Source organism: Notechis scutatus, chromosome 1, assembly GCF_049901735.1.
Source record: "Notechis scutatus isolate UNSWTSFEM ecotype Mainland chromosome 1, rNotScu1.2, whole genome shotgun sequence".
NCBI lineage: Eukaryota > Metazoa > Chordata > Lepidosauria > Squamata > Elapidae > Notechis > Notechis scutatus.
The window spans coordinates 250,285,989-250,308,400 of NC_142009.1; the positions used below are offsets into that span (position 1 = coordinate 250,285,989).

At 37.3% G+C, this 22,412-nt stretch overlaps 1 protein-coding gene and 1 long non-coding RNA gene across 8 annotated transcripts in view; one reads left to right on the top strand and one right to left on the bottom strand.

Annotated features, from left to right (window-relative positions):
* HIPK3 (homeodomain interacting protein kinase 3) overlaps positions 1 to 10,158 on the bottom strand; it is a 97,367-nt gene extending 87,209 nt beyond the window's left edge. The window contains exon 1 of one of the 6 annotated variants that reach the window (XM_087951030.1): positions 9,795 to 10,158. In XM_087951030.1, coding sequence (XP_087807156.1) covers positions 9,795 to 9,804 — 10 coding nt within the window. In that variant the 5' untranslated portion in view covers positions 9,805 to 10,158. Of the gene's footprint in view, positions 1 to 1,176; positions 1,429 to 4,013; positions 4,034 to 4,059; positions 4,161 to 5,135; positions 5,628 to 9,049; positions 9,209 to 9,794 lie in introns of those variants that run through there. The other 5 variants (XM_087951033.1, XM_026664801.2, XM_087951031.1 and 2 more) reach the window with 5 other exon arrangements.
* Positions 4,214 to 21,951, top strand: LOC113410298 (uncharacterized). Of its 2 annotated transcripts, XR_015746671.1 has the most exons (4): positions 4,214 to 4,319; positions 4,742 to 5,741; positions 17,241 to 17,324; positions 21,323 to 21,951. It is a non-coding gene; the product is annotated as an uncharacterized LOC113410298 (long non-coding RNA). The 2 variants fall into 2 exon arrangements; XR_003370650.2 differs by lacking the exons at positions 4,214 to 4,319; positions 4,742 to 5,741 and adding an exon at positions 9,323 to 9,395.
* Positions 21,952 to 22,412: the final 461 nt, after the last annotated feature.

Sequence of the window (22,412 nt, forward strand, 5' to 3'; positions counted from 1 at the left end):
ATAAATTCAGCCAGTAAAAGTAGCAATATCCATATGTTAATATGCAAACGCCTAAAACAGAACTGCCTGGATTGTATCCTAATACCAGGAATCATCCTTACTTTAGGAGGTAGATATCCACCTTTCAGAAAAAAAGAAAATGTACATTTGTGTGTATGGTTTTTTTTTAAAGCAACACAGAACAAGCATAGTGACTATAGCATGAATATACACTCTGTATTGAGTTTTGTAATATAAATCATAATAGGTTGAATCCATAGAGTACACTAAGCCAAAATACTTTTCTAAGGCATGAAAGGCAGCTGGGTGACTTTGGGCCAGTCACTCTCTCCGCCCAATCCACCTCAGAGGGTTGTTGTAGAAAATTAGCAGGAGAAAGTATTGCGTACGTTTGCTGTCTTATAAAAATAATAAAAGTAGGATAAAAATGATAAAAAAAATAATTTCTGGCAGAACTGTTTTGGCCATCTTGACAGATAAATCCATGGTTATGAGAATGTAATACATTTTTGTATGTCTTTAACAAGGCATAAATAAGGAATTTTACTATACCTACATGGGCTAGCCAGCAGGCTAATACATTTGGCTGTTTTGTGTACAATGTGGATTTAACAGAATAGGAAAGGACCTTGGAAATCTTCTAGTCCAACCTTCTGCTCAAGCAGGAAATCCTATACTACCCTGTTTCTCCAATAATACAACCTCCCCCAATAGGAAGTCCCAGCATGTTTTATAGGCATGAAATGAAATTAAGCCCCTCCCCCCAAATTAAGGCCTATTAAAACATGCGAAATGGGGGGGAATGGTGGTGGGGGGGTTTGCCGTTAGGAAGTACTTTTGTTGCACACCCGGATATGGTGCTGCCTGCGTTGACCCCGATACGATGTGCCCCACCAACGCCGAGGTCAACATCCAAGCTGTCGCCGCCCGCCCACCCGAAGATGCAAGTGGGGGAATTAAGTCACCCCCGAAAAAACAACCTAGCCATTTTTGGGGGGCTCAAAAAAAAATAAGACCCGGCCTTATTATATGAGAAACACGGTAGGAGTGTCAAACTCGCGGCCCACAGGCCGGATGTGTCACGTACTGGCCACGCCCACCCCCGGTTTAGCAAAGGGAAAAAAGGCATGTCACATAACGACATGACACGGTGAGTTTGACCCCCTTGCCCCATACAATTTCAGGCAACTGCTTGTCCAATCCTTTCTTTAAAATGTCTATAGTGTTGGAGCACCCACAACTTCTGGACGCAAGTTGTTTCATTATTCTGTCAGAAATCTTCTCTGTAGTTCTAGGTTGCTTCTCTCCTTGATTTGTTTCCATTCATTGCTTCTTGTCCTGCCTTCAGATGCTTTGGAGAATAGGCTGACCCTCTCTTGATTTGCAAAAATTTCATAAGAAGTAAGTATCTCAGCACACTGTAATGTCCTGGATATGAAATATTAGATAATATAGATAATTTAGAGTCTTTGGTCAACAACTACATTTTGAGAAAGGAAGTTTTTTTGAGAAAGCGCAGGGATAAGAGGTCCCTAAATTACAAATCTGAACCTAACTCATGAAAGGACCATTAAAAAAAGAGGATTTTAAGTATTGGACTACACAACCATTCCAATCCTTTCTCTTTCTTCAGACTAGTTGGTTTTTAAGAAATCACAAAGGAAAGATATATGCTATAATTTTATTTTACCCCTCTAAGTGTCAGTTCTCACTTCTCTAACATGTTGATCATTTCATCAGATATATAATCTCATTCTGTTGTAAAGAAACTACTAGACTTAAACTTTTTTTTGGTACTGCTATATATAGATTCAAGCTTTTCCACAAAAACATGTGATTTTCCTAGACGCGTGGAATAATGTAAAAAATTGAAAGTGAATGATTGCATAGTTTTGCTCTGCTTGTGCATTCTTTTAAAATGCAAGTAAAATACTGTTTAACTTAGATTTTAACTAAAATCTATATTTTTTGTGCCAAAATGCTCACCAAATAAACATGTTGTAATCTCTATTTTTATATACGGTATGTTAGCAGCCTTTCAAAAATATTGATGTATATGAATGCTTCAGATTTTCCTTGCTTACATGGCATTGTTGTTTCATGTCAATTGCTATCAATATGCTGGAGGATATATTTCATGACATAAAGTCTTTAAAATACTAAAAGTATATGTGTTTTTCTCTAGAAATAATTCCTTATCTTAATAAGCTTTAAAAATAAAAACTAGCTGCAATTAATTAATTATCCATTACTTGTAAATAAGCTCCATTAAACTCAATGGAACTTCTGATAAGATTACATTTAACAATTATCCTAAAATTATCCTATGCCATCTGGCTAAGACAAAACTTGCCAGATTATAACTGGTTTCTAACAGCCATAATATAAATTGTATGCTTTGACATTATCTGTGCAACTAGCCATTTAGTTTGTACTATATAGTTTAATGCAACATGTGGACCACTTATTTGGCTTAAACAAGCCATAACTGAAATGACTGATGTTTTAACACAAAAACTATGTTTCTTATCTGTAATATAGATTATGGACAAATGCATATATACTTATATTACAAAACCTTATATCAAAGACAAAAGTTTAATTAAAGGGATATTTTCTCCGGTAGAATTCTTTATTCAAGAATCAAGCTAATTCACAAATCAACTCTTCACAGCATTCTGCTTAGGCTTTAGGAAAATTGTGAAGGCCTACTTGTTCTGTCTTGCATAAGAGGAGGTGGGGTTGTAATTGAACGTGGGGTTCACAGTCACATGGTGTTTGTGTTTTTTGTTTTAATTTCTGTCCTTTTTATTTTTATATGCATTTGGAAAGGCTGAATCATTATTTTCATTTTTCTGTAAATTGACTTTATTAGCCACTCAGAGCCTTCAGGAATGGGCAGCAAAATGAGTGAATGAATAAATAAACAAAGCCCTGACCTGATTACATGCTACTTAATCTATGTGCTTGATGACACATTTATTAAAATTAACCTCTTGGCAATTCTATAGTGATATCATCGCTTAATTCTTCTTTAATACTATTCAATTGTAAAATGTTTCCAAGTTTTTAAATTTAGCATTAAAATGTACATGATACAAAAACCACCATGGCAACCTTTAGAGCTAGTAAACTGTAGTAAACTATAGGTATATTCAGTTTCCTAGTTGCTATCCATGGAGAAAACCGAGCAACAGTGTTTTGTAAATTGCCTTCTAAGGTGAGAATATAAAAAGAGTAAGATTTAATTTATCTTTCAAATACAGCCTACCAACAGACTACCCAAGTCTCATTTTTTAAAAAGCCAATAAAGGAGAAAAACCCAAATAAGACAGCTAAAATTACTAGCCTTTGTTGTTTTTTAAAAATAAATATGTTAATGCCACAGAACAAAGAGTCAATGATTTCAAGTACCCTTTATATAGCACTTAGTGCGTAGTCATGGCTTAATATAAGTGCATTTACAAAATTAGCTACATGCATATCCAAGTATCTGGTTTCACAAGGCACATGCGAATAAGACACCAATACTGCTGGCCAAGAGAATTCAATGTTTAGCATATATGACAGAGAGAAAAAAACCTGCCTAAATTAAATTCAGATAAGTATATCTTGAGATGAAAAATAACTTTAATTACCTCAGTATAATACTCTTCCTAAAAATAATGTTACAAGTCATCAGTTAGGATGGTAACTGCTTTAAAATAAAGTTGCTATATTATAAGCACTTTCTGACTCCGAAAATTGTATAATAAAACGCCTGTTTCATAAACACAACACAAATAAGAGTTCTTGTTTGCAGCCAGCTATTATTACAGCAAACTTTATTACAATAAAGCCTAGGACTCTAAATATTTAAACAATTCTTACAGGGTGGGGTTTTTTTTAAAGTTACGGTGAAAAAGATCTATAAAGCAACAACGCAGTCTCTAAAATTCAACGTTTAAAAAAGATCCCCGTTAAGGTCTAAAAGGTAATAATCAAATTTAACACCGATCCTAAAGCCCAACTACCTTTGAGCGATTGCCAGCATGACGTGATCACAAGTACTCCACATACCATTCTGAGACAGACTGCTCCCCCGGCATGAAAATAGTCATTACTTTCCCCAAACCATTGTTGCTAGTTACCTCCGAGTCCCGAAGCGAGGCAATAATTCCTGGGAACCAGAGAAGGCGGCGACCACGCCTTCCCGCTGCTCTAACAAGTTGCAAGAGGAGCAGCCGTGTCACATTTCTTCTTTCATACACACCAGCGATCCTAAAGATTAGCCCGCTCGGCCAGCGTAAAAAACTAAGCGAGCAAAACTGCACGAAAGGGTGAGGGCGGGAGCAGAGACAGGCGCACAGCACGAAAGGGAAATTTCTAGTTCCCAAATTAAAAAAAAGAAAGCGAGAACGGAAGCAAAGCGAGAAACGAGCCGAACTATTTATATACTAAATTAAGGGGGCTCTCACATACGCCGGCGGCAAGAAAGCTACTTTATACTTCAGTCTGTAAATAATGCTAACCAAAGAAGAAGAGGGGAGGGGGGATTTAGTAGTCTTTTGCCCGATTGTGGCCCCCCCAAAAAACCCCTTTGTTCAGACATCGGTTGTATCAGAAAGAATGGAAAATTTGCAACCAAACTCTGCCAAGGCAAAGTTTTTCAAAGCACCGTTGCAACCAAGCCCTCTGGGATCGAGCATCTAGGCACGGAGCTTAGTTGGGACCCGTGCTCCAATATCTCTCTCTCTCCTAGGCTAAACCCCAGCGGCGATGAAGATCCGAGCAATCCTCCTGGCGGGTTTTGTTCCCCCTTCCACACCCACCTGCTTAAAAGCTGATTTTGTTCTCCTTTTGGGAAACGCCAAAAGCCTAATTCCCCGACTTTTCTCAAACCGACTCGCCTCTGCCGAACAGCTTCATTTGGAGCGCGCTGGGCCGCGCAAAGGAGGCAAAGCCAAACCACAGGAAGAGCTAGAAGTTGAAGGGGGGGGGGAGCGAATGGCCTCAGCATCCCTGCCCAACCCCGCACTTTTCCACCCCAAAGATTAGCGGTGGGTAAGGATAAGCCCAGAGGCTTTGCCCTTCCCGCCCCCCTGGGGAAGAAAAAGCAGTCTGGATCGCTCGCTCCCTTTCCCCACGGCTCTTACCTTCACAGATCGGTCAGCGCTGGACTCCCCGCAGCCGCCACCAGCACCGCCACCGCCGCCGCCTCCGCCCTCGGCATGACCGGAGAGCTACTACAAGGAGGCGCCTCCCAGGCCCGACTCAACCCCGGGCTGCTGCTGCTGTTGCTTCTGCTGCTGCCGCCGCCTCCTCAGCCGCTGCCATCTTGTCCTGGCGGCTGTGAGGAAAGCGCCCCACCTCAGCCCGCTCAGCTCCCCGGGCCTCAGCCTCATCTTCCCGGGGAGGGATCCAGCCTGCCGCCGCCGCCGCAGCCACTTCCTTTGCTGCCGCCGCCCACTCCGGCGGCTGTTCTCTTCCTGCTTCTTTGACGGCGGGGCCTGCGGGAATGAGCGCAGCTGGCTCCTCCGTCGTAGCCCTGAGCCGCCCACTCCGCTCCCGGGGCTGCGAAGCCGAGGCAGCTTCCTCAACGCCGCTCCGACATGTCTCAGTTCCGTTTCCAGCCTGCGGGGTTCTCCTGGCGAGCGTAAGCGGCCCGCCCCTTATCCGCAGCTGTAGCGCCCCCGGCTGGTTACCGGCCGCCGCCTCCTAACTGGATTTCGCCATTCGACGCCCCCCGCCTCCTTCTCAGGGTGAGCATGTTTAGCCCTCGCTTGTACGGTACGGCTCTGGCAGAAGAGCCCAATAAACGGGTGGTCAAGGGAATCGCCGTTCCCTTCAGAGCGCCGACACCGACCTTCAGGCGGGACAACCGAAGGGCCCCGCTGCCTTTAAAGGGGATTTAGGATGGCAGCCAAAAGCCAAGTCCACTTAATGGCTACGCGGATTTGCAAATACATCTCTGAAAGAACTCAACGCTGTTTACATTTCAATCCGCTTGTAATAAGTATCCGGCTTCTCATTTGCTTGAGAAACGTTTTTAATAATTAAAATTTAATAAACAGCATGTTTCGCAACTAGGATTTCCTCTCCTTTGCACCGGGAGTACCCACATGAAAATAAGCCCTATGTCTATTTCAGGCCATGATGACCAGCTGACCAAAAGTATTGGATAATGATGATCCAAAACAAGTACAATGATGTTCTGTTCTTTTCATAAGTTGTATGTGCATAATATGTCAAACTAAAAAAACTAGCTCCCCCCCCCAAAAAAAAGAAAGTTACTTTCCTGTACAACACTTATTTTTTGTAGACTTTGCCTCTCACAGACCATAGCTAAATTAGATGTTTACCTCTTCAGTGCTTCCATTAATAATAATTATGGGGGGGGAAAGAATCACACATTGGGCAGAAACAAAAAGCATGATTTAATAGCTACCATTTTTATTTCTCCAGAAAGCTACCATCAGTAGTTGCCTAGATTATCACTTGATCCTAGATTTGAACTGGAGACTCATCACCCTGTTTGTTATTAATTTCTCATAAGCCTATGTTACATGCAGATTTATCTGTATGAAATATAGATGCAAAAGATGGTCAATGACATACAGCTCTAAGGGCCTCTTCCCAGGGATAGGGTAGCAACAAAGGACTCAGATTGTTAAGATTTGTTTTTTTACACAAATAATGAAAAAATTTTCTCAGAGATTATAACCATTTAATCTAAACATGAGCCTTAAGAATATAGTGTAGACCTCCCTAGAAGCAGCCTTTTAATTTTATGTACTTGAACTCTGTTTTTATCATGAAGCCATACAAGCTAGGAGGGTCATAGTTGCTACATATAATTGATACAAATAAAACCTCTCTCATACCTCCTACTTGACAATAGATCTTGGGGGGGTGGGGAATTAAGCCCCTCCTAATAGCAAAACACACACACTGCCAAAGAAGCTTGGTAACAACTGAAAATATAAGGAAAAGCAAATAGATTTAGCTATTTTCTGGAGATCAGTTGTACCACCTTTGAACACTGTGCTGCCTACTAATGAATGACACTTTCCAGCAGCCTTTTAGGAGGCCTATTTACCTAAGCTATGTATGAGTTAAAGGATGAGGGCATGGGCAATTTGGTATAAGCCAAATTAATCAACTTTAACTGGGGGATATCACAAGAGGGCATAACATACTTTTGTATTTGTTCAAAAATCATGCTGTTTGTTGGGCCCAAGTGCTGACTCACTGCTTGTTTACATTGACGAGTCAATTGAAATCCCTAAATATTGGTTTAAGGCCATTATTATTTCCATCTACAAATAACATAAATATCTCCCAGCAAATGATCAACTACTAAGCTCCTAATTATAATTGACAACATCTATGCCAAAAATGTACTTTGACAGTGTAAAATTGGCCGGGAACAACATTTATCAGACAAATGGGCTGACTTCATATCAGGGGCCTGGTTTTGTATATCCTGATGGAAGTGTGTGCCTAGTCCCAAAAATTTCTAATTGCAGTATTTGTAAACTTTAAATAGACTTTTGACTCCAGTTCCTGGGAAATACTATGTCAGAAGTTAAAGGTCGCCTTGATTAATCAATGCTTGTTCACTTTCACAATTTTATGTAAATGCCAGTCTGAAAATGAAATGTAGTAAGCATGATATTTTATTCAGTGTAACAGGATTTTTAATGAGGACCATTGTTAACTTTTTAGAAAACTGAAACTATAAACTTTGCAACCCCCGCTCCAAAAAAACCCCTCAAGAAATGTTCTTAGAATATCAAAGGACTCGCCACCCAGTCTAAATTCATAAGGTAATTGTCTGTGGCAGTCTGATTGTCCTAACCTTGGTATTTTGCACTGAAGCTTTTGAAAACAAAGTGAAGACTAGAGCCTGATTATTATCTTTTACTATTAAGTACAATAGGCTTCCAGTCACAAGATTTGGCTCTTCAATTGAACAATTGGACAATCTTCTTAGGTAAAGAACATCAAAATTAAACTATTAGTATGGATTCTCTTCTCCATTATTATTAGCTTTTAGTTACCAGGCCAGAGTTCAGATCAAGGATGATAAACATGGAGCACCAAACTGAATGCAACAGCTTCTTTACTCTTATTTCACCAGGAATATTAACAAATGCTTTAAAAACCACCAAGTTCTGTATTTAGATCAACTTCAGATCTCCAAATTCTACAAATCTTTATGCTCTCATTTTGATGTTTTATCCTTAGCCATCCTAGAAGGCAGCCTTATAAACTAAAGTCCTGCCCTCTCTAGAGCTGAAGTAATGGAACTTTGGTCCTTATCCTCATATATGGCCTTTTTTATATCTAAGACAAATTGATACAGCTTCATAGTCCAATATCCATGGATAGACTAATTCATTCTAGGTTCAAGATTGCATCAGCAAATGTAGCCACATTTCAAGTAGTGGCCTGAAAAATATGGCATCAATTAAGAATCATCTCACTTCCTTCCACTTATAGGAGAATTCAATTGTATAATAAGGAGCAAAGTGCTTTTCTTAGATAACAGTGTAGGAGTGGTCAGTTGTCTTTACGCTACATTGAACAGCCACAGATAATTACTACAGATTCTGCTAATAAGAATAAAGACTCTAATTGCCAACATATTAATCACTATATCAACCACTATACTTATTATCAAATAAAATATTGCATTTCATCCAGTTTGAGGATTCCTATGCATTAAAAAGGCATAATAATTCATATTACACATTTCTGTTTCAAGCTTCTAGATTTAATAGATGAATACCAATCAAACTCTTATAACTAAGAAACTACAAAATAGGTATGCAAGAGAGCCTTTAAAAATTGCATTTGGATTGATTCTGCTGAAGTCAGGTTAAGAAAATAACATACAAAGTTTTCCTGCATGAAATAAAAAACCTTATAGTCCAGTATTCTTTTCTTTTTGTTGTGGCTAACATAGTACCCTAACTCCCATCATTAATGTTCATCAGTCAAATGCAAATATTATAATTTACAAAACAATTCACACATCCATTTTGTCAGTCACTTCTATTATTACCTTTATTGTCAGAGCACAATATGTGTACAATGAGATTGGCTTCTTACTTTACCAAATTTGGAACACACAATCCATTTCTGTGTTGAAATTCCTCTAAGTTATATTGCTTATTACCAGGGGTGGGATTCTACCGGTTCGGCCAATTCTATAGAATCGGTAGCTCCGAAGAGCAGCTGACACCGAACCGATTCGCTGTGACGATCGTCTGGTCATCTGTTTCGCCCGCCCGCCCGGGCTCTAGGCTATCTTTTAGTCTCTGCATTTTCCTCCTCAGCTGCTTTGAGCGGCACAGGTAAGTGCCGCTTGTCAACTGGAGCAGGTGAATGCTTGCCGGACTCAGTAATTTGTAAGTAGTGTGCATGCGCGCATTTGGCACGCACACACACAAAGCGAACCGGTTGTTATGCTGGTAGAATCCCATCCCTGCTTAATGACAGTCATGTTTGCATGCATATTGCCTCATATTTTCTGTTTTAAAACCTCCCCTTCTATGCTATTGTATAATACCCACTGATGGGATTTTAAAATAAACAGTTACTTCTCTACTCTTTCAATGGCTTCTTACAAATTAAGAGACTGTAAGCTACGTTAGTTATAATAATGACACAAAAATATGTGACATCTTTCCTTCTAGAAGTATGCAAAGACAATTTGCTAATCATGCTGTCTATTCTAGAATAGCAGATTTGCTAAGCTCTTAAGGGGCCCCAAGTGGAGAAAGTATAAAACAGAAAAGGTAGATCACCTTTAAGCATACCAGAAAGGATTGTGCCAACTGCACTCCTTTAAATTGTACAGTACTCCAGAAGCATGAATCCTTTTTGGAGGGAAGAGTCCATTAACTGCTGTTGAAAGCAGGGCGTTGCACTAACCTGCTTCTGTTATCCAAAACCACTTCCTAGGACAGCTATATCTTCTTAAAAAGCATGCATACATTTTTATTCCATGGACCTTAATCTTGCCAAGCTGTTGCCCAGAGAGAGAGAGAGAGATATTCCAGTAAACAAGTTAACCACTATACAAATTCACATCAACTCAGACAGTTCTGAAAAACAAAAACAGTTTTAAGCTGTAAAGATCCCTTTGTTGTCCGCATTCAGTTAAAACTACATACGTAACCAGTTTTCTACATGATTATTATACCTTACTTTCTCAAGAAAGCTAATGAGTAACCAAGTTCATGTTTGTACATTTATAGGCTGGCAGGAAGCTTGGTAAATATTCACTAAGTCAGAAAATAGCTCCAGAGGTATGTTTTTCATCCATTAGAACTGAAAATAAGTCACTGGGAACAATTTGTTTCTTTATTTTTAAAACAAAAACAATGGGAAAAAACAAACAGTCGTAATATAACATCTATTGCTTCACAAGAAATTTCAAACTTCTTGAATTAACTTTTTAAAAATTTATTTATTTTCAGAGAGGAAAATAAAAGTTGAGTGGATACCATACCCTAGTCTAGTGCTTACACTATTGGTATTATTATAGCCAGGCCTCTGTAATGTAAGCCAGCCAGCACTTACAAATACCATTGTTAATGACTCCTTTTTGAGAGGGTAAAACTGACAAATTAATAATGAAATTATAAAACATCACTCCCCATTTATGCTCAATATATAAATCAATAAATAAAACTCAGACGGAAGGATTTCTTGATCCCTTGGGAAAGGAGAAAAGAATCAAGTGTTTTCCAGCAATTCATATCTTCGTTATTACATTCATCTTTAGCAGGTAGGAGCAGAAACAGACAACTGTTCAGTGTTCACATAGCGGAAATATAATGTATCAACCTTAAATTTAACAATAAAACTTAGCTAGAACTTATATAGAACTCTAATCCATTGCTGAAATACTGAATAAATAATGATGTAACTTAAAATAAGTTGAAGGCTTGCCTCATAGAATGATTCCCATAACACATTAAATTGCTTTAAAAAAAAAACAAGTCACAAGAATAATTTTGGAATAAAAACAGAAATGCAGTCTGCTAAATAATACTGACTTATGACGCAAAGTGAATAACTATTACCAAAAAGGACCTATACAAAAAGGACCCTAACTCACCACTAGAGACTTTGAGAGAATAACAAGCATTGCTAGGCAGAAGTGCTAGTTTGCTTAAAGAACTAGCATAACACAATTCATTAGCACAATACAAATGTGCAATTTACAGATCTCTAGTATAGATGTGTCACTAATTTCACAATGTCAGAATAAGTTATTAGTCCTTTCAGAAGAAAGCATTGGTAATCTGTGTGTGGTAAAGCAGAGTTAGAAGAGCAGTGAATTAAGTAGGGCCACTGTTGTTTTTCACAGGGAAAGTTCTTTAATCTTGACTCTGGTATAATGGGGCCATAATTATAGAAGTAAATAAATTAATAGCCAACTGCAAACAGGAAATTAGTGAAGCTTAAAGGCTATTATTTCCCACTTAGACGCCCTCCAAAGTGTTAATTGTCGGTGCAGAAAGTATGACAGTCAAGATGGAAAAGTGTGGAAACAGCAATTAATATGTGAAAATGAAGAAACGGCTTTTTGCTCTCCTCCTGTATTTTCCCCTTGAACATTCTATAATAAGAACACAAAACACCTGATCTAACAGGCTGCCGGTCTTTGTTTTGCATTTTAATTTTTTATCCTATCAAAATTCAGACTCTAACCACTGTATCTAGTAATCTGATATGGCAAGAACAGATGGAAGATTCTTCTCAATCTATAAAGTATCTCACATTTGTAGTCTCCTGACTTTTCCCCTTCTCTCCCCACCTGCTTATCTTTTTCAAGTCTCAGTATATAGACTGGAGTTTACTGAATAAAGAAAAGTGAAAAAATATCTGCCTTTTTTAGTGTACAGTTGATAGAATGCCTCACTGTATTCAGTAGGGCGTACTTCCAGATAAATATACAAAGTATTGTAGATATACTACGATACAGTCCTGCATACTGTATGTTCACCAATATAAGTACATTTCAATAAATAAAGCTTACTTCGTAGTAAATGTATTAAGAACTGCACTCTTAATCTTATCTGTGTTGTTTGTTACATGGATGAATAAACCAAGGTTTGTTTATGGTGAGCCATCAAGTCATTTTCGACTCCTAGCAACCACATAGATTTTCTCCATGACAACCTATCCCGAAATTTTTCTTTCAAGTCTCCCAATGGCACACAAACCTGCTTCTTTAAAGTTTAACTTTTTCTTCTATAGAGTGCCACGAGGAGTATCATAGCTTCCATAATTCTGATCTTTGTAAGTATGGAGACATCATAGCATCTGATGTCTCTTCTAAGGCCTCCAGGGCTGCTCTACCAAGTACTAGTCTGTGATGTGTTTCTTGATTGTTTGATCCTTTTAGTTGATCCTAAAAGGCAGAAACTATTAACTTTTCTATTTTCATTGTCAGTGCTAGGGCTGGTTGTTCTACCTATTGTCATTAGTTTGGTCTTCCTTCTATTTAATTTTAGTCCAATATTTTAACTGTGCTCTTTGACTTTTAGTATCAGGCTTTCAGATTCTTTGCATTTTCAGTTATCAAAATAGTTAGCATACCACAGGTTATTGGTGTTTCTTCCTCCCGTTTCTTCCAATGCAGCTTTCCTTAATATGTATTCCACATGTACGCTGAATAAATAAGAGAGTACACAGCCTTGTCACATTCCTCTGCCAACCTGAAGCCAATTTTTTTGTTTGTTATAGAATTTATATGGCTGCCCACTCACTTTCATGACTATAGGTAGCTTACAAATAATAAAAAATGTATAAAGAGTAAAAACAGTTTGTTTCACCATGTTCTGTTCTATATGGTAAGAACTCTAATTCATAATACACCTAATCATTATTTGTACTGTAGAAGTTTAACAGTGGTCCAAAGAGAGAGAAGAAGCCAGGGGATTGCCTGTGTCATAGGAGGACACATCAGTGCAGTACATGGGAGAGCAGGAAACATGAGCTCTTCTAATTCAGGCAACACGACACCCTGTCTTGTTGCTGAATTGACACAAACTTGAGTTAGTGGATGGCAATGTTGTCTCTGTCCTATGACCAGACCTGAATCCAGAAGGTACAAATAAAAAAGTCCACATAAATAGAGCCCTGGTGGCAGAATGGTTAAGTGCACTATTGCAGGCAAATTCTGCCCATAGCCTGAAGTTCGATCCTGATGAGACTCAAGGTTGACTCAGCCTTACATCCTTCCAAGGTTGGTAAAATGAGGACCCAGATTAATGGGGGAAATATGCAAATAATACTTCTATATTATAAGCCACACAGGAAGTGCTGAAAAACACTGCAGGGTAGTATGTAAGCCTAAATGTTGCTATAATCTGCTTCCTCTAGGTATTTGCATCTGAAACTCTACTTTATGCCTTAACACCCCTTCCCACAAAGTAAGATTGAAACTGAACAATAGTTATCAAAAAGGGCTGTATCTAGAGCAAGGCTGTCAAACTGGCGGCCCACAGGCCAGATGCATCATGCTCAGGCCACGCCTACTCCAGCTCCGCAAAGGAGAAAAACGTTGTGATGTCGTGTGATGGCAATGTGACACCGTGAGTTTGATACCCGTGATCTAGAGCCTCTTGCAGAAGTAGCCTGCAAAACTGCCAGCATCCCACAAACCAAGTGAACACCTTCTAGGTTCAATTGATCACACATACCTCAACCACAAAAAAATCAAGAGAGGTTTAAATCAAGCCCACAAATGGCAGAAGTCTTGAGACAGAGTAGCACCCTTATTTCCTTAAAACATAGTAGCTGAAAGGAGTTGCAGTTAACACAACTAGACTTTGCCCTAATCACCACATCAGAATCTTCCTAGGAAGAGCCAAGACCTTCTCAAACCTGAATGGCCTGACCAGCCCAATGCAAAATGGACACAGTAATGACAGTTCACTGATGCAATAAGGGAGAAGTACTGACACATTGCCTCCCTTATTGCTACAAGGTCAACTCAAACATGAGCTTGTACTTGTAGGCAATCCAAAGACATCTGCAGATTCCAAGATCTTCGATGCAGTACTGAAATGTAAACTGTGATGTACTGATGGAAATTATACATAATACGTACTTGTGAGTGATATCACAATACATCTACAAAAGGAACAAGTATTATCGCAGTGTCATGATGCATTTTTTTCCTATCTTCTTTGCCTCTTTCTCCCACACCAGCCCGGACACCTCTGATTTGAAAAAGTTCCTCCCCCCCCGCCGCCTTTACTTCTTCCACTAATGTTTTAGGTGTCACTTCTGCGTCTTCAATTCCTGTAGCTCTTCACTAAAGTGACTAATGTGCATAAAGTGGCTGCTTCGGAGCAATCTTGTCAAAGTCTGGATCTCCTCCTTTTGTCAGAGGTTAAATATGCAATTTACAGAACTGGTGACAGACCACACTGACATATTTGGAATGACCTTGTGATCACTTAACACAGGGATACTATGACAGCCAGAGCTCCGAGGATTGGTCATAAATCCTCCTTGTTTAGAGCCATTGTAATTTTGAAGATTGCTGAATCAGTTATTATAATCTGAGGACTGCCTCTAACAAGTTTGGGATAATAAGTCTGTTTAAAACTATAGTTAATATGCAGCCCAATTATGTATGTCTATTTAGAAGTAAATGTTATTATGCTCGTGGTCTCAAATAAGTATGCATAGCATGTTTTAATCATGATTTTAGAAACAAGGTAATTACTCAGTAAATACCTCAAAGAAAAACATTGCTATTTATAAGCATGATAAATACCTTGTAGTTTTTACTCTGAGTACTAAGTACTTTTAAACAAAATATTATGAAATAATCCCCATTTTATGAATTTGATTACATTCACTAGTAATTATGCCTGTATTATAAACCTAAATTATCTAAATATTATTATATGGGTATACAAAACAGCAGATTAATATTTTTCAGAAAATAAAAAATACTACCTCCATTGTTACAAGTGATCTTATTAGAATAGCAGTACATTAGTAGAATGGTGGACAAGTGCTTGATAATTTGTATGCAGTCTTCTGTTGAATATCAGAGATTTTGATACACATTTTAGCTAATTTAAATGTGTAAATTATATTTGTATATAAGTGTGTGTACAGTCTATTATAATGGTTTTTAAAATAAAAATATTCATATAATTAATTGGAGATAAGAGTTATTTTATTTAACCTTAATACAGTAATTATTAAAATATTTGTAATTTCAAAAAGTATCATGATCAAAAATTCTAAGTAATTGTCCTTATTGTAATTATTATGCTTATTTTGGAAGAGTTGCACTTTTCAGAAGTATTTTATCATTATTGAAAATCTGGGGTCAAGTCAAATTGAGCATCAAAGCAAACAGTGTTAAAATGCAAATTTTCACTTAATATCCAGACTTTTTTTTTAAAGGTTGGACTTTTAAAACATCAGTTGAACTTTAAAAATAAATTACCAGAAGTGAAATACAGCATATTATAACTAATTGGAAGATGATTCAGTATTGTGGCACATATAAAAATTGCTTTTTTGATCCAATTATTTGTTCCTTAACAAAGGGCATTACTTAGCCAACCTTGACTGATCTGGGAAAATGAATCAGAGTGTGACGTGGTTAGCACTTAAATATGAGACCAATAGGAGGCCTTGGTTGTAGCATAGACTGATTATTATTCAAAGCAGCACAGAATGTTCTTACAAAATAATAAGAAAACCATTTTAAATAAAATTACCAATACTCCTAAAGGCCACTAAAATGCAAATATGATATTTAAATATGATTTATTTTATCTCTGTTAAATAGATATTTTGTTTTGAAATATTCATAGTAATATTTATCTTTTTATTGCATTACTAAAAACATAGTAACATAAAATGGTCCCGCTGCTTACAAAAAAGTCCATGCATTTTCACCAATAGAAATTGATGTTCATCAATTTCAAGATCTTACTTATGGTTATAAATATTCCTAAATTACTTTTTTAACTTAGTTTTATTATTTTGATAACGCTAAGTATAAACATAAATTAATTTCTGAATCTGAACCTCCTGCTGCTATTCTGCCTGGCCCCAAGACTGTAACACCTAGAAGTACACTTAGATCCACTGGCATGAGAGGCATATAAAATATTGGGATCAAAGCCAACAATCCAAACAAGTTCTGATAGAATTTTAATTTATCTACCACAAGATCCTAAAATCATGGCATCTGAGTACCAAGTTCTAGAAAATTTGGAAATTATGTAGAGAATATGTCTAATGCAATGCATCTTGCAAAGTCTCCTCCCTGCTATTGCACAGGAAAAAATATTTTGCACTTTATTGCAGATTTATGCAATACAAATATTTTGTAAGTAAGGTCTGAAATGGAGGAAGAGAATGAAAAGCAGAGCAGCCTGGGCAGAAATAAACACATTCTGAGAACATGTCCTGGCTACGCAGGCCTTTATCAGAAGATTAATATTCTAACAATAGAATTTAGTGCTTAAGTATCATGTGGTTTTCATCATGGCCAACAATGTTATAATGTCAGACATAACAAAAATTGTTTTTGTTTCCAAAGGTATTTTAATCTAAACTAAGTCTACATTGTTGTCATTTCTTTTGGAATCATTGATATAGAATGAGAAACAAAAAAATGAATATTAAACAGAGATGGTTTGAAACTGATGTCTGTATAAATGTGAGTGTGTGTGTGTAGGGAGAATGGAAAAACAAAGTTTGACTGATTTCATAACCATCTTAATATTTCAGGCTGTGTATTTTAAATGTTAGAATGACAGTAATTTTCTCTCATAGCAAAATTTTCCATAACATGAGCTACCACAGAAAGAATGTGACCCTTCGGAAACAACTGTTTTCACTATACAACTGTGCCACAGTTTAAAAAAAGATGGCAACAAGAAGTAACCACCCAGATCAAATTAGGGAACTCAACTGAGAAATAAATGTATTAAGTATGCTTTTAAATGAATTTTCTCCAAACAGTTCCCAAGAGAAAGGGTATGGCTAGATCTTAGTTTGACAATTAAACAAGGGATTGCATTCCACTAATATTTTATTGATTAAATTTTTCCAAGAAATCCAAGCATACTTCAATCCAGGAATGAGGAAATTCAAATGACCATTTTACATGTTTAGAGAACATATGTGAGAGTTATGATGTTACATTATATAACCTTGTCACTGATGCATGCTTTGGCTACTCACTCCCTCAGGGGCCATATAGAGGCAAAAGAAGCATCTCTGTCCAGATTTTGTCCTCATGCAGAAATTTTGTCAGCACGTGATCCTTCACAAAGGTATGAACTAAGTTTAGGACCAGTTCAATTGATCTATGTATTTTAAATGCATTATGCTGTCTATCAGATACTTGAAAATGCGGTGTTTTCACAACACAATTGCATCATAGGGAGGTAGGATTGATTAAGAATGATGAGACAACATCCAAATCTATCCAATTAATACAAAGATTTTTTTTTTACATTTAATCACAGATCCAGTCTTATTTGAACTAAATTGATTCTCCCCAGTCAATTATGATTGGCCCCTCCCATAAGCCTTTGAGATGAGCCTTTGCAGGAAGCAACTTTGTTCGTTCTGATTGGTTTAAACTCTGAAACTCCATGTTGACTTTGTGCTCCGTTTGGCCTTATACAGTTAATTGGCAATTTAGTCATTGGCAGCATTTCAAGGGAGATAAAGGTGGGTGCTTATCAGCCTTATCCCGAAAAGACTGTGGCAGACTTCTCTTGGACTATTCACAAATTGTTTGGGACTCATTATGGGCTGTGAATGAATATAATTCACAGCCGTTGAAATAAAAAGAGGGGTTTTGTGACCAAGCGTGTGATTGTTACTGTCTCAGGAAGCCTTGGTCAGAACACTTGATGTTAATAAATAGAGTTGTTTGTTACCTATCTCTTAGGTAAAGGAAAGCAAATAAAATTTGGTAATGACTGTAGAGTATTTTATTTATATATATATGCTTTTGATGTACATTTTAAACTGTTTTCTAAGCCTGTATTTATGACATAGCAAATCTAGTGATCGTTCCTTTCTGAGCATTTGATTCAAAATTGATTAACTGACAGATACATCTTTAATCCTTCCAGTCACTGAAAAGATAGTTGAAAAGCTGTCATTTTCCTGCCTAATATTGTGTCTGAAAGAGTGAAAATTCATAGTGGCATTATTTAGGTCAGCAAAACTATGGACATACATGGCTGAGGATGCTGAGCCCATTCCCATCTGTTCCTGCTTCTTTACATCCTCTCATGTGGTCATAGGGGGGATATGAAAAAAGCAAAGATCAGAGTGCTTGGATGACATAAGAATAGTTAATTAATTGACTGGGGAGAATCAATTTAGTTCAAATAAGACCGGATCTGTGATTAAATGTCTGAACTGTTCTTGCCTTCTGGAAGGTCTACGCAAGCGTGCACTGGGAACAAGCTCCCCCTGTTCCTCTGCCTCACTGATGTCAGATTCTGCAGGCTCCAGAGTCAGCACATAACTCTCAGATGGCCCTGGTCCATCTCTGTATTGGATGCAGATCCCTCATCTGAGTCCTCCCCAGACTCCAGGACTAGCCCATGTTCCTCCCCACTGTCCGGCTCTGCTGCCAGTTCTGCAAGCCACCAGCGGACCACAACATCAAAGTTATATCGAGATCAAGGTCTTTTTTTTCAGTTAAAGCAAGAGATCCCTTGCTAAGATGGTGATGCTGGACTGACAGTATTAATGAATAATCCCCCTGCATAATTCACATTTTATTGTTTGCCATTATGAGAGGTTTAAAACATTAAGAATCGGTACCTGGACACTTACTTTGTTTTTCTTTTTTGTTTCTTTTTCCCATCCACTTTCCTTTCGGTTGCATTATTTGGATTGCAGGCCTGAAAGCAGAGATAGTCTAGTTTTTAATTTTCCATTAAAATGTCAAGAAATCGTCCAGGCTGAAAAACAGGGTATAAATGCTTATAAATGATAACTCTCTTCAATAGTAGAAATTGCTGCTTTTAATATCTTGAATCTAAGTATGTATGTCAAAGTGACACACATCTACACCCAGTTTGTAAATTCAGTTGCTGATCCATAAATAGTGTCCACATCTAGAAGCTTGGCTCAAGTATAGATAAGCTTTGCTGCTTTAAGAGGTGAACATTTATTTCAAATGCTTCTCATAGCAAGCAGAAAATAAATAGTTAAGAAAATACAAAAGATTTTTCCCATGAATGGGAAACAATTATAACAAAACCAAGATGAGCACTATTATAGCAGTTTCCATTAATATTTTACAGGAAAGTTAGTATATTAAATAAACTGAATTCCCATAGATATGTTTTGAGTTTCTTTGAGATACAGTTGAGATACTGAGAACCATTTCCCACTTAAGTAAGCTGGAAATAAGACAGAGGGAGCATCAGAACTCAAGGGTAGTGTACATGCAGAAGGCCCCAGATTCAATTCCTAGCCACTCGACATAATTTTTTTTAAAAAAGATATAACCTTGCCTGAATCCTAGAAGACAATTAGCAACTAATACTGTATTTGGAATGTTTCTCAATCTTGGCAATTTGAAAAGGTGTGGACTTCAACCCCTAGAATTCCCCAAGCAGCAAAGCTTTTTTCTGGCTTATGATAATGATAATGATAATGATTTTTTGGCTTATGATAATTTATACTTATAGTTTATAAGACTAGTTTTGCATAGTATATACTTTTGAACTCCCTTATACAGTCACACTGGAACAAATGAACCGAAGTCCATCCTATCTTCTTCTTCTTTTTGTTAGTTGCAAAGTTGGACAATGTTAGTTGCACATGGACAATGTTCCTCCAGGCCTTCCTGTCCTCTACCATCCTCTGGAGTCCATTTAAGCTCAAGCCTACTGCTTCAGTGACTCCATCCAGCCACCTCATTCTGTCATCCCCTTCTTCTTTTGCCCCCAATCATTCCCAGCATTAGGCTCTTCTCCAGTGAATCCTTCCTTGTCATTAGGTGGCCAAAGTATTTGAGTTTCATCTTCAGGATCTGGCCTTCTAAAGAGCAATCAGGGTTGATCTCCTCTAGGACTGACCGGTTTGATCGCCTTGCAATCTATCTTTGTGACACTAAATCATGATATTCACCTCAATCCTTGAATATCTGAAACTGTATTTATATAGAGGAATGCCATAGATTATAGTGCTCTTTTCCAAATTGACTTTCTATCCTCCTAAGCATACAATAACAGAATATGTCAATAAATCTCCTTCAATTTAAGGAACAATAGGCTAAAAAGCAAGTTAGAAACTTGTCGATCATCACAAATATTTGTGACTTAAGCAAGAAACAATGCAAGGAAGAAGGAGAAGGAAAAGAAACATAGATTTGAATCACAGGAAATTGAAAATGAAGTAATTGAGCATGAGAATTAAGAGAAAGTAAAGATTCCTGGCTAATGAGCCATCAAACGTACTATACATTCACATATTTAAGCAGCTGAGTGAGGAGAATTCAATGTGGTGATAAGAACAATGCCTATATCTTTCTCAAAAAGTCTGTCATATATGCAAATTATTATGTAATGTTTCCTTTAACTATTTAACATACAAAGAATATACTTACAAATGCGGTTACAGAATAGCTTGGCAAATCTGAAAAATGCATTGTTAGCTCTAGCTATAAATAATGCATATCAAATTTATTATATAGAAAAGATCTGTTAAATAGATTCTGCCTCTCTGTACCAGACAATCTGATACTATATATGTATATAGGTAGTCCTCATTTAGCAACCACAATTGGGACCTGCAACCTAAGTAAACTGGCCACTAAGTGAAACTGCTACTTTGCTTATAATCTTAGCTCAGATTTCCTTTGCTTTACAGTTCTGAGAAGTCATAAATGCAAGGATTGGTTGTAAATTTATTTTCTGTCATTATCATGGCTGCAAAAAAATCACTGAATGAGGTAGTTCCTAAATGAGGACTTCCTATAATGACACGGAGGAGCCCTCAGTTTTGAGGGATGCAGACTTCTGACAAATGAAGCAAATTATCATTGTAAATAAACAATGGAATGTAAGCTTCCTTTTGCATCCTAGGTTTGCATCCTATAATTCTAGTGTGTTGTATTTAGAAGCAAGCTTGTAAATATTTGTATGGATCTGCTGACTTTATTTTCAGGTTATAGTTAAATTACAGCTAAATAGATACTTTTTTTTTATCACAGCATCAGTGCATGTCATTGTATTTACTTATGTCTTTATCAGCAAGTGTCTGGCTTCCTCACCTTCCTCATTTTTTTTTCCAGGCACCTGGGTCTGCTTCAAAGCAAAGTACCAGCTTCTAACACATGTTTAATTACAAGACTACTTCTGGAAGTCCACAAATGTATGGGCTAGTTTCTGTAGCTTAGCTTTGCTAAGAAGGAAGGAAGGAAAATATGAAATAGTAAATAAGAAACTCAGTTTGTTATTTGATACACTAGTATTTTGTGACTGGTGTTGCTCAAGTTATTCTGAGAACCAGAAAGCCCCCCACCCCACATGACAGCCATTTTGAGGCAGCACCTGCAGTGCACCTCACTATTCCCCGTGTGGCCACTCAACCCAAAGGTTTACCTGTTCTTATTTCAGAGGTGATTAATTAGTTATTATTTCTTAAGTTTAAATGTTTATGAACCAGTAAAGAACTGTGAACATAGCAGTCCCTGTTCCATTTTTTTAAAACAAATACCACCCTGTAAAGTTCTAACAGAATGTATAGATGACTTTGGGGAAAGAGAGGAAGAGATGCTGCCTAGGAAACAATCAATGGCTTAAAGAAACTTAGGAAGGACTCACCCTCATGTTAAAAGTGGCAGCAGGAAGTTTGTGCCTTCAGACTTGCAAGATTCTGTTAAGGTAGACTTATAATAAAGTGGAATTAGTTCACTACACCTATTTCTTGTCTTATTTACCTGGGAGGTCTGACAAAAGCAGAGTGGGCTGGAAGTGATAGCTTGGTTGAAAGGAGACCCAAACTGCAGTTTCCATTTCTCATCATCCAACATCAAATAATATGTCACATGGATAAATGCTAGGCATTTTACCTAGTTCCTTTACAAGAATATATTGAAACAGTATTTTCTGCAAGGGAACAAATTCAAATATTTCTTATTTTAATAAACTGTTCCAGTATTTGAGTTTGTTGTCTGCAGTCTAGATTTCATTATAGGATTAAGGACTTTTATATCGTTAGTTTTACATCATTATTATATGGATCTTACTTCTCTTAATTACTTTTAATTTAGTCATTTTTAGTTTATTCTGATCATTATAATATGCCTACATTTCTTTCTTTAAAATTATTATTAATCTTTTTCCAATGACAATGATTTTTCCACAATTTAAAAATACAAT